Consider the following 16,971-nt stretch of genomic DNA (forward strand, 5'->3'; position numbering starts at 1 on the left):
TCAGTTCCCCGATTACTTTGAATTTAATGAAGCTTTTTTGGTGACAGTCCCCCCTTACCATTCTGAGTAGATTAGACTTATCCAACATTCTTATTCTACTTTATTTGGAGACTTTTTGGCTAATTCGGCAAAGGAACGTCAGGAATCGGGGATCGATGACAAGACATTTTGTCTTTGGTCTTATTTGTCACCTGAGGACCCTTCTTTCGTCAACCCCACATACTCAGCATGTCCCGCTTCCTTAAAAAACGTGCTCCTTTCTAATCAACATGATATCCAATTTTGGAAGAGACTGCATTTCGATTGGTCTCGGACATTGGACATCACATCCAGACATCTCCAAGTGGGGGATCTTGTCAAACTCCCCTTTAAATTTGAAATGGACGAAACAGACGATTTTTCTCTATTTTTGGACGTGGACGGTCTTCCATGTTTTGAATACACCCCGACAGTAATCGAGACCAAGTCCACGTTATTTTCTGCAACTCAGACATTGGTATTTTATTATTATGATCATGTAGGACTTAATTGACTCGGACGACTCCATTTTATCCGTCAGTGACATAGATAGCGCGGAATTGAGCTCGAATCATGGGACTGTGTGTCACCTCTGTACTAGAATTATCGAATCAAATATCAGGCACTGCTGGTTGTAGTTTTGTATATTGACTCTTAGTATGTGTGGATTCTGCGTTTGTAGTCAATGTGTTGTCAATCGATGGTTTTTTTACAATAATCATCGACTGATTTGCATTAAATGTGGCTCTCTCTGATCATTCTATTTAATAAATCACGATTTTGTTCTTATTTACTTTAAATCAAAGTTATTTCAAGAATTAGCACTTAATTTGAGAATTGGATCCTGTCATAACATTTAACTTTAAACTAAAAATTCTTAATTTCGAAATATAAAAATTGAACTCCAATAAATACAATATCATCAAAAAACTCGATGACAACCAAAGTGTTGAAAAAGACGGGATAAGTGAAGAAATTCCTGAATTGTTTTATAAAAGATTGGAATTATTTAAAGCCAAATTTTAAAAATAAATATCTTAGTTTTTGATGAATTTCTTCTCATTATCATTCAAAAGAAGAGTCTTGTACAAAACCTAGAATATTGAAATTATTATTATAGGCACTTTCGCAATGCCATGTATCATGACCAAACTTGTGCAGCACAGGAAACAATACGAGTAATTAGTTTATTCCATTTCCCGCGATCTTGGGCGACGTCCCGTAATGCATCGAGATCGTCCCCGACCTTCAATTCTTTACCAGCCCTCTTTAGGTCTCTATCCAGCGTACCAGGGAGAGTATTTCTTAGTCGCCCACGGAAACGATGGCCCCCAGCTTAGAAATAGTCCTCCATAGCGGCGTTTCCCGGTGCATCCAAATCCATCCTTAGAATGTGCCCAAACAGCCTCCATCGGCATTCGGAATGAAGATTGAAATCATTTAAGAAAACTATTAGTTTTAATAAAATTAGTTCAATTGTTTAAATTATGACACTTCGGGAGAACGATAAACTTGAAATTGCTTAAAAAATATTAATTTGTAAGAAAAGCAGTCTTAAATTTACTTCTTATAAATAATTAAATTGTAAATTAAATTTCTTAGACAAATCATTAGAATTGTTAAAATATTTAGTTAAGATGGTTTAGAGACCAGTCCTGCAGGGCCTTTCCCCAATTTTTTGTTTGGAATTGTACTTTTTATTGGTTTGAATCCAACATCGTCTGATCTAATTCCAAAATACTCCATTTTGGACTCGTAGGCATTACTTAAATCATTATGGGCCTATTGACTGATAACAAACATCCCAACCTTGCATATTTTAGCAAGTTGCCCTTGCAGATCCTTAATCGCGGTGTTTTTCGAATCCAAGACATCCTTAAATTATTAAAATCATTTATTAACTTCTAATTTTGTCAGAACAGCGGTGACCGCCGAGGGGTCGAGATTAGAAGCTGCCAAAACCTCAGCAAGTTGAGCATCTTTAGTTTCGAGGGCTGTTTGTACAGCCTCTAATTTTTTGTTTAGCAAAAGATTTTTTAGCCCAGATTTTTGACGGACCTCCTCTATCGCACTGACGAAATTTTTATAGAGCGAATCTCGCTCTTCCACCACCTACAAGGTGCAGAAAATTCCTTACCGTTGAAAACCTCTGTTCCAACACCTCATACTCATAAAGAACTGACTCATGTTCTTTAGTGAGGATTTTGAGTTGTTTTTTGGTGTTCTAAAATAATTTTAAAATATCACCGAAAGTGTTTCCTTGTCTTTGTTGTAGAACTTTAATTGTTTGTGTAATTCTTCCAACTCTTCTCGCGCTTTTTGGAGAGGTTCGACAAGTCTTCGATTTTCTCCAAGAACTTCGTTCATTTGTTTGTCAAGACGATCCTCCTTTTTCTTCATTTTTTCCATTTCATCCTTATTTTTAGAGAACTCGACATGCCTTGAGAGTATTTATCAGTGCGAGGTTGTTAAGGGTTATGTCGTTGTAATAGTTTTTTATGTCGCTGAATGCTTTCTCGTGGTTTTTCATTAAAACGTTGATCTGCGTGTTTTTTCGCTCCTCGACTTGGTTGATTTCGTTCTTTCTAAGCAAGTCCATTTCTTCTCTTTGGATTTTTAGCTTTTTTGTATATTTTTCCTCTAATTTCCGAATCTCTCCGTCAAATCGTTCTTTCATCTGCGCTTCTCTCTCGTCACGACTCTGAAATAAATTTACAAGGAAAACCAGTTTTAAGTTTTTTACAACGTCTTCGTATGAGAGTTCGGATTCTCGTAATTTTGTTTTCAGTTCGGATTTTTGAAGGACTAGATCTCCTTCTTTTGAGTCGTATTCTTCTCTCATCAAGTTGGCTCCAACAATATTTTCAGCTTTTAGGCTGGAAATGCTGTTTTGATGTTCGTATAGCAAATGCTTTACTTTTTGTTTGTAAACCTAATTGTAGAAAGTTGTTTGTTCAACTTTGATTTCAGTCAAATGTCTTTCTTCGCTTTCTTCCAATTCTCTGTCTTTGTTCCTTAATTCTGCCTTTTTTTCTTCCAGTTGTCTTTTGGTGATTTGCCAAAAGACGTTGATTTTGTCTCTGTCCAATAAAAAGAAACTCCTTTCTTCTCGTTCTCTGTCTAATTCTTCATGTAGTTGGCCGATGTGAACTTCAAGCTAAATATGGTGATTTAAATATAACCTGCTCTTTGCTCATTTCCTGGATATTTACTCCGTCCATGATCACAGGCTGAGCAGCTGCTTTGGCTTTTTTCCCTTTTTTTGGAGCCTTCTTAATCACTATCAAAATATACCATTTTAGCAATGTTTCTAAGCAATAATAAATCTACATTTTTTAAACATTAATGGAGTGTGAAACTCGAAATTTTTTCTCAGAAAAAAACAAAATTTAAGAACTTTGCCGCTAATTTAAAAACAGATATTGGTATTTTAAAAATAAATAAATTTAGCGGTAGACTTTTGGTTGCGTCATGGAACATCGTCAATTAACTGGTCGATTAATAATTAATTAAATATTTAGAGAAGAATATAATTAAATATTTAACCGGACTATCCCAAGTAAATACATAAATCCGACCATTTTAGTCAGATACCGAAACCATAAGAATATTTGTCAAAAATGTAAAACATCAGCACCTCGATAATTGTTATCTGTTTGGAAAAGATGTTCAACTCTACTGCGACTATCAAAAGACACACCCCACCACGTTTTACCACATTTCCAACAGTTTTTCCAACCTGTGCTTACATTAGACGAACAAATAAGCTATATTGTCTTCTCTAATGCCAATTTCGACACATTTGTCGGCAACATTTTGTCTTCTCGTCCATTTCGGGTGGAAATCCATTCAAACGAGAACGACTTTGTCTGGAAATTAACAAAAACTGTAAAAAAATTGATTCATTCTAAGCTTTCTCCTGTCAACTGTGCTGATTTCGACACCTTTGCTCAGGAAACACGTTCAAATGGACTGATGGCTCTAAAAATATCGAATAATGTTTGTCGAATTATCTTTTTTTAGGTCGTGGGAGTGGCTGTGGTGGGGGTTGAGTCCTGGTTTATGAAGGTTTGTGAATTCGTCGATGATTTGTCTTCTCTGAACTATCTCGAGGTTATTTTTGTGGTGGGATCCACCAGATAGCCATTCTGCAGTTCAACCCTCGGGAAATTGTGCTCGAGGCTTGTGCTGCTTCCAACATCTTGAAACAAATTGCCGAAAAGAATTCAATTTTGTTGACTTATTTGAAAAAGGGTTATTTTTAGTTTATATTTCAGGTTTTTTTGACTCATCAAACTTGAAACAGGATCTCTCCCGACTTGTTAAGGACACAAAAATTATTCATTCAAGTATTTTCATAAAAATAATATTTCTAGTTATTACAAATTATTCTGTTTCCCGCTTAGCTTTGTCGGCGGGAATCAAATATTTGCAGGTCCCCATTTTGTTAATTTCTTTAGCTAATAAACGAATCCTCTAATTTTGGTCGGTTTGAATTGTACGAACATAATTTGTCGGGAATAATGCGACTAAACTGTGCCACATTGCGAGGACTGAACATATTCCCTGTCGGAGATGACAATTTATCATTGTTTGGAGTGCTCAATAAGACCAGAACAAATCAAGGTGCAAAACTACTGGAGGATTGGATCCGCCAACCCCTTCTGGACAAGGCTCTACTAGGTGGGTTATTTGTGCTCATCAAGTCGTCTAGAAGAGCGGATGGACATTGTACAGGCCTTTGTGGATGACCATCAACTCAGAATGTTTCTTCATGAAGACTTTTTGCGACGTTTTCCCGACCTTAATAAACTTTCTGGAAAATTCAGACGACGTTCTGCTACTTTGGAGGTTATAGTGATTTATCTACAGGAAGGACTGTTATCGTCTCTATTCCTGTCTAGAGCGATGTCCTGAGGCAATCTCAAGGCTGAGGCGATCGAATGAACCTGTTTTGGAGTCGGTTTGGTCTCCGCTGCAGGAATTGAGAGACCGTTTCGAAGGATTTTACCAAATGGTGGTGGATGTTGTCGATTTGGATGAGATTGAGTCCCGAAATGAGTATCTTGTGCGTGATTCTTACGATCCACTTCTTCCTGGTAGACTTTGAGACTGACTTTCAGAGATGACTAAGAAAATGAGTGTCCTCAACTCAAAGATTGAGCGAGAAGCTGAAGGGGTGGGCTTCAGACTGAGCTTTGATAATAAAAAGACAGTAAAAACTGAACAGACGCCTCAATTCGGTCTCGTGTTTCGAATTCCGAGAAAAGATGAACGATGTCTGCGTGGGTGGTCTGAAATTTCCATCCTCGACACAACCAAGGCTGGGATCAGATTTGAGACGACAGTCCTCAGAGAACTCGACGTGGAATTAAAGCAGGTCATGGCCGACTACAAGCAGCATCAGTCTGTGGTTGTTCGACAAGTCATTGAAATAGCGAGTTTGTGATTGGTTAGTGCATGTTTAGGTGAGTATTGTGATCTCATGTGCTTTCTCAACTCATTTGTGGCCCGTTTGGATGTTCTGACTTGTTTTGCTGTGGTGGGAGTGTCTTCTGGGTACACACGCCCCACACTTCTTCCGAGAGGACACGGAGTCCTGGAGTTGGAGGAAGCCAGACATCCTTTGGTGGAGGCTCGACGAGGGGGACTGAACTATATAAGGAACAGTGCGAAGCTAAGAAAGGATGGAGAACGGTTTATGATTGTGACTGGTCCGAATATGGGCGGCAAGTCGACTTATATTAAATCAGTTGACATGTTGATTAGTCAGTTTAGGTGGCACTTGTCGTCCTTATGGCCCAAATTGGGTGTTTTGTACCCTGTAAAGCCGCTGTTGTGTCGCTGTGCAGTGGGATATATGCACGTGTGGGGGCCAATGACGATCCAATGTCCGGAGTCTCCACTTTTATGGGAGAAATGTTGGAAACTGCATCACTTCTACGAGTAATGTGTGATAGGGGTATTTTAGTGTGCGGATGAGGACTCCTTGGTAGTAATAGACGAATTAGGACGAGGTACTTCCACTGTGGATGGTCTCGGACTGGCATGGGCGATATCTCAGTTGTCCATTGAGTTAAACACGTTTTTAGACACATTTCTGTAAATTTACGGTGCTTTGGCTTGTTTGCGACTCATTTTCATGAGTTGGTTGGTTTAAAGTCTACGTGTGGACCTTCTGTTGGGTTTTATCAGGTGGCAGTACATGTTGGTGATGGAGACTTTGCACTGTTGTATCAGATTATACCTGGTTGTCTTCCGTTAAGTTTTTTACGGAAATAGGTGTCTCTGATAAGAGTTTTGGAGTTCAAGTTGCTGTTCTCACAGGGTTTCCGGATGAGGTGGTCGAGGTTACTAGCAATGCGATTTATTGGTTAGGAAGCGAGGAGATCCGTGGAGGAATTGGAGGCGGACGGTTATGAAATAGCAAGTGATAATATTGACAGAAAGGTGGAGAGGTCTGGGCACATTTTTAGTGTGGGGAGGAAATTATGGATCAGTTCTTAAGTGAGTGTTATGCTATGGCAAAAAGTGTGGAAGCGACAGAGGAAGACTTTTCCAATTCGAAAAGACTTTTTTTGGAATGTGGAAATAAGTATATTCGTGATTTGTTAAAATAATTTTTTTATTCTTTTAATCAGTGGTTCTCAAACTCAGGTACGCGAAAAATTTTTGAAAATCTTTTTAATTTTCGGTTCAACGTAAAAAAATATTAAATTAAAGAAAAATTAAAACATCATATAATTTTCCATTTACTTGGATTGAAGAATTAAATTGAAAAATATACGCTGAAATTAATGCCGTAGATCTTAAGATTTTTGTCAATTCTTTTTCCGTAAAAGTTTATAGTTTACCTTTAAATATTCAAAAAGAATTTATTGAATTAATAAACTCCTACGAGTCAAAAATCTTATTTAAATCTTCACCATTAATTGAATTTTGGTGTACAATGATATCAAAATATCACAACATTGGATTCTATATAATCGATTTTTTGCTTTTGTTTCCGACTACATATCTCTGCGAACAAGGATTTTCATCGTTGATTAGTTTATGATCAGTTCATCGTGTGAGGCTGAATGTTGTTCATGATATTCGGGCGTGCCTTTCATCAAAGGATCCAGAATTCGATAAATTAGTGGTTGATAAACAACACCATTCATCTTATTAATTAAATAATTTTTTTCCTTAATTTTTAAAAATCGATAAGAGGCACGCGAAGAATTATTTAGATAACAAGGGGTACGCAAGGCAAAAAAGTTTGAGACTCTAAATTGACAGGGATATCATATTTGTTTATTTAGAATAAGATTTATATTTTCCATATTCTGGGTGTCCCCTTGGAAAATCTCTTTAAAGGTTTTGTGTAGTTTTGTAATTAGTGGAATTAAAAAAAGTCAATTCTTTCCAGTAGTTTATTCGAAGATCTAACCACGATTGGAAGAAACTATTTAATGATTAATGACTTAATTTTGAAAAGTGAAGATGAGGAATATTCGATGGAAAAAGCATATGAAGAGTTAGATTCAATCATTTTTCATTCGGATCCGTGCAATATAAAAAATTATATTATAAAGAAACTAGAAAAAACAGGAATATCTGATATTCTCCATTTTTCTAACAAGAACATTCCTCCAATAGTTTATGCTAATTTGGCAAAAAGTAGCCCAAGTTCGTCATCTGTTGAAAGGGCAATATCTCTTATTTCAAAAATTATAACAACAGACAGGAATTATAAACCAGAAAATATTAATGATTATGTTGTTACTTATTATAATAATTAATTTTGTAATTTTTTCTATAAATTAATTTTAAATTTTCCCTTTGAAGTTTAAAATTTCGAAAAATGCTATCATTTGTTATTTTTTCTTTGGTGATTGGTATTTTTTGGTTGCCCTAGTCATCAAACAATTTTCAATGTATTTTGACGAAAAATTTCTTATATGCAAAATTGACTTTCGTCTGAGGGAATGATGATAAGCATCTTTATTAACCAACAACTGTGTCTTTTAAGAAAGGTGGTCGTTAATAGCTCAGATTTAATTTTGTCAGTATTGTTTTGACACCACTAAGCCGGTAAAAAATTCAAATTTTTTTAAAAATAAAATTTACAAAATCAGCATAGTTCAATTTTTTAAATTTTCGATCTAATATTCATAAAAATTTTCATTAATTCATTTAGAGGCTATTTTCGTGCAGGATGAAATGCACAAGTACCGAGAATCCTTTACAAATCTATTCAAATGTTGTTTCTCAATGTGATGCAGCATCCAGAATTATTCGCCCTTCTGCAGATTCTTTCAAGGGAACAATAAGAAATCAACGTTTGTCTCTACCAATTCCAGAAAAATATTCTAAATCTCAAAGATATTCCATCATTTTAAATTTTAACTCTTGGTCCAGATTCAGAAAACTTTTTAATTTATGTTAATCATTCAAGAAACGATAGAATTTTAATATTTGGCACCAATACTAATTTAATTCCAAAACACAAAATATAGATGGAAATTTTTCTATGGCACCATGTATATTCAAGCAAATATATTTTATCTGAATTGAGTTCAATTTCAGTCCAATTACAGCTATTTATAAATTATTTTCTTCTACATCAAAAAAGATTTACAAAGAATTTTTTGAGACTATTCAAAATGCAATTCATAATTTGAATTTGGAATTTTGTCTTGAAACTATTATGGCAGACTTTGAAGATTCGGTATTTCTAGCTGTCCCTGCAGTATTTGGAAGACGAATGCATATTAGAGGATGTTTTTATCATCTAAGGTAGTCAACTTGGAGAAAAATTTCAAGTCCGTAATTTCGTTAACGAACCCGTCGTCTGAACTGATGACTTGTCTGATGGCTGATCCATCATAGACCTCCCAATAGTCGACTTGTCTGTCCGTCCCATTGGCAATAATTTGGACTTTGTTGTAGTCATACTCTTGGATGAAGAGTCGATTGTAGGAAAAAAAATCAAGTATTGAAAAAATTGTTAAAAATTAAAAGTTGCTATTATTGCTGTATAAAGATATGATACAAAGTAAAAAAAAATTGCTTGCCTTTTTTCTGCTTGACTTTTTTTCCTACAATCAACTCTTCATCCAAGAGTAAATCGGCTAAGGATAGTGGGCGGCTGCGTAACCAGTCCCCAGAATGTGGTTGCGCGGCTGCGTTCATTGAGGCGAGTTCGATTTGATCGGCGCTTGTTTTCAGAGATTTCACGATTTCTTTACACCAAATAGAATCCCAACTTTTTTTTAAAAATGAACCAGCTCGGGGATGGCAAGACCAGATGCAGTCCAAACTTCGACGGCAGAAAAAAATTCAGTCAGTTCGAAATGTTCAAGCGAGGAAAAAAGAAGAGAATTAACGAAATTTCTCAATTCCGATAGCGAAAATAGATAGAAAGGCAGAGAGATGCCAATCACGACCGGATCCCAATATTACCGAATCGTAGAGGTAACATTGCACAAGTAAGTTTGTTTCAAAAGAAGTTAACATTGAGTAATTTCTCGACAGACTTCCAGATAATAAAATCCAGATCAGACAACAGGTCGGTTTGTATATTATTTTTGTTTTTAATTGAATGTCAAGTGGTTCACTCTGTCAAGTATCTAGGCCACCAGGTCACCCAGTATGTGGCACGATATATTTCGACAAGATTTCCAGCAGAGTCATATAAGAAAGAGAAATATCTCTTGAACTATTTCTTCTGAACATTAGTTTCGATGGGGGCTTTCGGTATGATAAGTTCATGTGTTGCGTGATAACAAAAATCGCCTTTTTTGTCTCTAAAAGGTTATTAAAAAACTTTGTGATTTTTCAACCAATTTCCTTTGCTATATTCTAAGGAGCTTTGCTCAATCATATGAGCTTTTTCATCTCATCCGGGAATATTCATTAACAGAATGAATTCAGAATTAGAATTATCTCATTTGAAAAAAGGAAAATGATTTTTTATCTTATTTAAATTTGAGATTATTTTGAAATCTTATATTTATCTGAAATCCAAATACGTGAGATAAAAATTATTTTAAAACTCCACATTTAATTAAAAACTATCTTCATTTTTGAAAAAATAGCAGAATTTATTAACACAAAAAATATAAAACTCAGATTTTCAGCCACAAATATAAAATTAGTGCGATATAATCAAAATTTAATACGCTACATATATCTATAAAATGCGATAAATAAAAAAAAGTAAATGATAAATGAATTATTGCGTCTATTCGAAGTAAAATTGATATTAAAGAATTAATTCTAAAATTAAAAATGATTATTTAATGTAAATTAATTTGACTGTGAACTAGATTTTAAGTGAGTGATTTTCCTCAGCTTGTTACCAGCAATTAATATTTAACTTATTGGTGATAGAAAATGAACTTGGACGCATTCGCAAACCAATTTGCAGCCCGTCTAAAGTCGACCAAGCACGTGACTAATGCCATTGAGGACAAATACCCAGAAAAGTACAATTCTTTTTAACCAGAATATACGCAAACTCAAATCTAAGATTAGATAAGTTAGAATACTACGGATTCGACATGGACTACACACTTGCAAGTAATCAAAGAGGAACCACTTTAGTGTATAAATCTCCTGCAATGGAAATCATGATATTTGACCTGATTAAACACACTTTGGTGAATATGGGTCATCCAAGAGAATTTCTCGATCTTCAGTACGATGAAACATTTCCCGTCCGGTTTAGCACTCCCGATATATTCCAGGGGGGTTGTCTACGACATTGTGTATGGCAATTTCCTCAAAGTTGACGCCTACGGACATATCTTAGTGGCCACTCATGGGACAAAACTAATGGAACAGTATTATAAAATACATCTTCTGCTTTAGAAAGGAGACGGACCGGTATTACCCAAACAGACTAATAGAATTGAGTGGGAAGGATGTTGTAATTTTCAGCACAGTGTACTGCAAGACTGGTAATCAGGACATTTGAGTGTATTTAGTGATATGTATCCTCTCTATGGTGGTCGACTACTACACTGCTTTAGGAACTGCGACAGAGTGGGAATATAAATGGCTAATCTAGAACATACAACGGGGTATATATCGAGGACGGGGCACACACCATTTTCTACCGAGATATCTACATCAGTGTCGAAACTGCAAAGGAATATGTTCACGCCAATGTCTCATGTTTGTTTTGACCACATTAGGAACTCAAAGAAGCCACCTTGGCGAACATTTCAATCTATCTCGATAAAGACCCGATGATTGGTTTAATGCTCAGTCGGTACTGTGGGTTTAAACGTGATTTAAGGATTCGGAGTTTCGGAAGTAAGACCTTCCTTTTGACCAACAGTAAATTTCACTACGTCGACGTACCCACCTTTGGTAATCGAGACTTAGAAAATAATGAGTCACTTGCTCAACGAGGGAGACGTTAATTGGAGGAGTTACTTTGATTACATAATCACTGACTCTAAAAAACCTGCTTTTTTCACGACTAAGGATAAGCACTTTTGTCTGGTTGATGAGGTGAGGACATTTTGAAATATTTGTTGTAGGATACATGCTTGGAGACTTTAAAATGTGAACTCAATGAGTTAAAACGGGGGAAAATATACTCTGGGGGTGTTTTGTGGTTGATGAGTGAGGCAGGTTCTGCGATTGAGTTTTGTCGACTCACGGGGGCTAAGACTCGGTCTGTGATCTACGTTGGAGATTCGATTTACGGAGATATTCTCAAATCTAAGAAGAACTCGTGGAAGACATTGTTGATCATTCCAGGCCTAAAAAAAGAGATCCACCAATGGTGGGAGAACTATAAGTCTTACAAAATGCTTGACGGTCTTGACCAAATTCAAAAAAAAGAACTGTATTCCAATCCTCCACTTTTCCTAGGTCTGCTCCGGAAGGGAGTGACCCATTAAAAGACCATAAAAATATAGTCAATTGGGTTTCCTCAGTCTATAAAGTATTTTTTGAAAGTTGGGACGTTTAGTGTTTGAGTAGAATGATTGATGCGAATTATGGGACTCTCGGAAGTACTTTTAGATCAGGCATCGGTTTCAGAATGTCATCTTTTAGGGTCTCTACATAGCTATTTTTTTCACCAAATTAAAATGTATGCAGATCTGTATAGTCATTCGGTGACGACTCTCTATTACTATCTTCCTTCGTATTTCTTCCATTTCACACAAATTCTGGTCAGTTTGTGGGTCATATTGTGCAGTTGGAACATGAAAAGATTGCTGATAGTCATGGAGAGTATGATATTGAGGACGAAAATGACGACTATTTGGAGCTGGCTCGCGAATTGATGAGGTCGTATATAAACAGTGCTACTCTTGATGTCCTCTATTTGTACATATTTTGCCTAGAACATTGCCTCTCGACAGAAAACACTCGATAATTTACACTTGAACATTGATTCGAGCGAAAGTGAAAACGAAAACAGTTGAAAGTGGAATTTTCCTTGTATTTCATGTTTTTTCTTTACTACCTTTACTAACGTTTCGTTAATCTAAATCGGGGGTTTTCAACTTTTTTAGCTCTAGGACAAAATATTTTGTCGAAATACGGAGTAAATTCCGCAGACGATGTACGTAAATATGGAATTAGGTGTCCATGAGTCAATCGATTTCGATACTTGAATTTTATTTGCGCATTTTTTCTAAAGAGTGCTTCACATGTTACGAACAGCACCAAAAAGCCGTCAAAGAATTTGAGTTGTACATTTGCAATTCAATTAAATTGTCTTTAACTTTTTTTTATCATCCATCTTTTCTATTTTGAAAACAAATGGATTAACTAACAATTCAGATATAATCTTTAGTAGAAAAATAATTTTTAGATTATTTAAATTTAGTATCTTGTGGCAATATGGCAAAAAAGAGTAAAAATCAGAAAAGAAAAACAGTTTTACTTAATCCGTACATAAACAACTCCAAATTATTTAAAAAAGAATTTTCAAAAACCATTTCTCCAAATATAAACGAAAAGGAAACCAAAATCTTAAAAATAATGACAAAGTATGCCTCGTGTTTTCACACTAAGATTGATAGAGGAAAACAACCTGGAACGTCCCAATATACCGTCCAACTTATTCAAGACCAAAATGGAAAGACGTGACGAAATCCAACGCCTATATTCTCTTGAAGATCCCAGAACTACTAAAATTAGGTGTCGACTTATAAATATGTGGTAGAAGTCTTTTATGTCTCGGTTTTAACAATGTCTGTAAACGACTTGAACAAGGAAAACTTGAGTTTGTTTTGATCGACGATTCCCCGGAAGTTTCGATGGCGACAGCTCACTTGTATCAACTGGCTGTGCACACAGGGACTTCCAAAGTCGCCTTTATTCATAATCTGGGACAAAAACTGGCTCCTTTGCTGAGAATAAAGTCACTTTTAGCAGTCGGGGTCACCACATTTGTAATTATAGTATTTATATATTCTGAAGGTTGACGAAGAGTTGAAGACTTTCCGAAAGTCTGTCGAGGAGGTCAAAGATCTTATAGAAGAAGTGCATGTTGATGATGGTCTGAATTCTTGTCTTGCATTCCTCCCCTCTTCTGCCAATGGACTTATTCGGGAGGCCATGTCTGCGAATCCTGTGTATTATAGTGCACAAATTGGGTTTGTGAAGAAAAATCCTCATCGAAAAATCAAGTAATTTTTAATTTTTTTGTTAATTAAATCACTTTTTATTTTTATATTTTTAAAAATAATTCCCTATTTGAGTCCGAGAGTATTTTATTTTAAAAAATATAAATTTCAAAAATGAGGAATTTTAATTAAAGATAGACACTTTTTTAAGTTTAAAATCATTAAATCAATTGAGAATGTAAGAATATTATTCATGCGTGTCTATAAGCGAGAGGCTGACGTGATCGAGAAAGAGTTAGTGTATCTTCGCAAGAAATATCCGCTCAAAAAACCATTTCGCGAGCGTCGCTTGCGAATGTATACATCCGAGACCCGATTTCCTAAGCGAAGATGATTGCATTTCCTCCCAAAAATCCGAAAGTTTAACTGCGAATGGAAGGAATTGGTACTTCTCCACAAGCAAAGAGTATTTCCGATCATCCAGGACGGATGCGGACATCAGCAGGTTCTGAGGCGAGAATAAGTCCACACATGTGGCGTACCAGGTGAGTGACTTTCCTTTATTGAAGGGAAACAGTGTCCCGTCCGGTCTCTTTCCATCCCCCGATCGATCTCAGTAAGTTCAAGTGTGGATGGGATTCCGGCGACTTCCAAAGCTTTTCTGATAAGCTCATTTAAAGCAGCGTTCCGCAAGATACGGCCAGCACTGCCTCTACACGATAAGGCGGGCAGACCAAAACGACAGATTTTAGCGCTACAGAGACAGAAATGTGGCTCACATAGGCGAAGACCGAAACGTAAACAAATCACAGTCCTAATGTACTCATTGTCCAAAAGGTTCCCAATACCTGGCAGTGGAATGGCATTTAACCAGACACTGCTGTAGGAACGACAGGCCGTCTCAAAGCAAATCAAACGATGTTGATCAAGGGATGCACGGAACGACTTAATAGGGTATTGGAGGCCAATTTTGTCGCAATCAAATTGCCTTTGAGGGAGGTCCGGAGTTTCAAATCCTAGCGAGTGCCACTTCAGGACCGCCGATGATATATTTTCATTATCGAAGATAATAACAGCTTTTTCTGCAAAGTCATAATATTTTATAGCTCGAACAGGCATGATACACACATAACAGTTTATTTTTAGCTAATCGTAGGTAGGGCCAGGGAATGATTTTTACTTGTTGTTTATTTGTTTGTGTGTTCAAAATAGACAATCCAGTTCCGCAGTAAGTCTTCACTGATGATGGCGTCACTCGTGGAACCTTCCAAAATAGACAATTCTAATTAAGAAAAAAGAATTCAAATTTAAAAGAAAATTTTTATAATAATTTTAGGTATTTATTAAAAATTGAGCTTGGGTAGAAAACCAAACTCTATTATTTAACAGCAACTAAACCCAAAATGCGAAATTAACTAAATCAATGATCCTGGTCTCCAAAAATTTTTATCCTCTTGTGATAACTATCCACCTACGTACTATCACTTTCATTCTCCGAACCATTTATTGTTCCCTTTGTTCAACCACTCACTAGACATTTTGAGATTAAACTCCTCTTAAAAGTACCTAAAAGCTTACTTGTAGAATGATATAAAATTAGTGAAAAGTTTATAAAATTAGCACAAATTAGTTAAACACGATTCATTTGTGTTTATTGATTTCTGATATAATTGTCCAGGTTATGATAATTAATATTTACATATTATATATTTTAATTATCGAACAGTTCTTGGGACACGGTTGAATGCCTAATAAAGTTGTATAATTTATAATTTAATTTATACGGAAAAAGAAAAAGGAAAAACAACAAAAAAAAAGTCAACACAATCCAGAACAGGACAAAATAACCTGTATGGCGATCAACAAATTTATTCAAAATTCCAAGAAATTCACAAAATTTATACCAAAATACGAAATGGAAAATATCCTGGGCTATTATGCTAATTTGCTAAACAAATATTTAGAATAGCAAGTATATAGCTATTTCCTTGATATTTGTTTAATTGATAATTAATCAATATTAACGAAAATAACTAGTTAAATTACTAAAAGATTCCTTTTTAAACCACTCTTTATTATCTCTTCATGCACTCCAAGATCTAGCAACGTCATTCAATTGAAGTTAAGAGTCTTCCTGCCCACATTTTGGCTTCACTTTATTGTGCTGGTCATCATCATCTTTCTTTGATCATCAAATCATTGACCTCGATTATTGACATTCATCTTTGTCAATCCACCCTGTACTTAACTTGGATACGTTCTAGGGTCTTCTTTTTTACAGTGCTTTCAATATACACCTTGATTAAGTTGTCTACTTTGAGAATATTTGAATGATGTTGGTTAAAATTGCTTATAATACCATTTCAAGTTAGGACCAAAACTACTACTGTCCACGTTTGACAATTAAAAAGTATTGAATGGAAGGACTTTTTTTCAATCTTTTCGATTATATGTTTTTGCTAAACTTTTTTAACAAACTCATCAATAATTTTCCAAAATCTTTGAATGCGGTTAAGATATTCTAGATTGTGGCTATGTTTTCTTTACTTAACAATCAGTAGAATACCCACTCTTATTAGATAATAGACAACTTCTTTTCCAAGTCTTTTCACAATTAGAAAAGTATTTGTTCACTCTTGTCACTGACAGCAATCTTCTTCTTATTGATATTTTGTTAAATATGATAAATATAACTTTTCTTCCCGGTTTAGATGTACCAGGCTTCCACGTACATTTTAATAAACAAACTCAAACTCCGTTGGTTCCATATCGATACCATATGTAATATTTTTTCTAAATCTAGAATTCGAATATTAAACAAAAAAACAAAAGGAAATCGGGACAACCCGCAGAGAGAATTGAGAAACTGTTTCCCATAATAGCAGCTATTAAGACACGCTTGAAGAGCCGATTGAGCTTGTGGGGGTCGTTGTAATAATTGTATAACAACAGGAAAGCTAATTGATAAATTAAACAATAGAATTAAATGGAAGGTATTTCTGACGATGAAAACCTCGTTAGGATTATAAAAACAATGTCTCATAAAGCATTTAATTCATCAACTTATACAATTATATTATAAGGTCAAACTCGGACATAGATAGTGGTTCTATTATCTATTTTTAAGAGTTGTTTTTTGAAATGGCATTTATTCGATAATTATAAAAATAAAACCCCAAACTGATAAAAAAATTTAGTGTTTTTGCTAAACTTATTTTTACAAACTCATCATTAAATTTCCAAGTCGTTTTTACTGCCTGCTGTGCTGTTACTCACCACAAAAGACCCAATCGACTCTCCCGACTGGCAGAGCCACATCGAGAAGGACTACATAGACGCCTCCTATTCATACCAAGACAGAGAACAATACTCA

The 16,971-nt window shown here is 35.4% G+C and overlaps 1 protein-coding gene across 1 annotated transcript; it reads right to left on the reverse strand.

The window, feature by feature from the left end:
- Positions 1-2,440: 2,440 nt before the first annotated feature.
- On the reverse strand, positions 2,441-2,860 carry LOC115227743 (dynein regulatory complex subunit 4-like). Its single transcript, XM_029798486.1, has one exon. It carries the CDS (start codon positions 2,858-2,860, stop codon positions 2,441-2,443), a length of 420 nt encoding a protein of 139 aa, XP_029654346.1.
- Between the last annotated feature and the right edge of the window lie 14,111 nt (positions 2,861-16,971).

This window comes from Octopus sinensis, unplaced genomic scaffold (assembly GCF_006345805.1).
Source record: "Octopus sinensis unplaced genomic scaffold, ASM634580v1 Contig07101, whole genome shotgun sequence".
NCBI classification, from domain to species: Eukaryota; Metazoa; Mollusca; class Cephalopoda; order Octopoda; family Octopodidae; genus Octopus; species Octopus sinensis.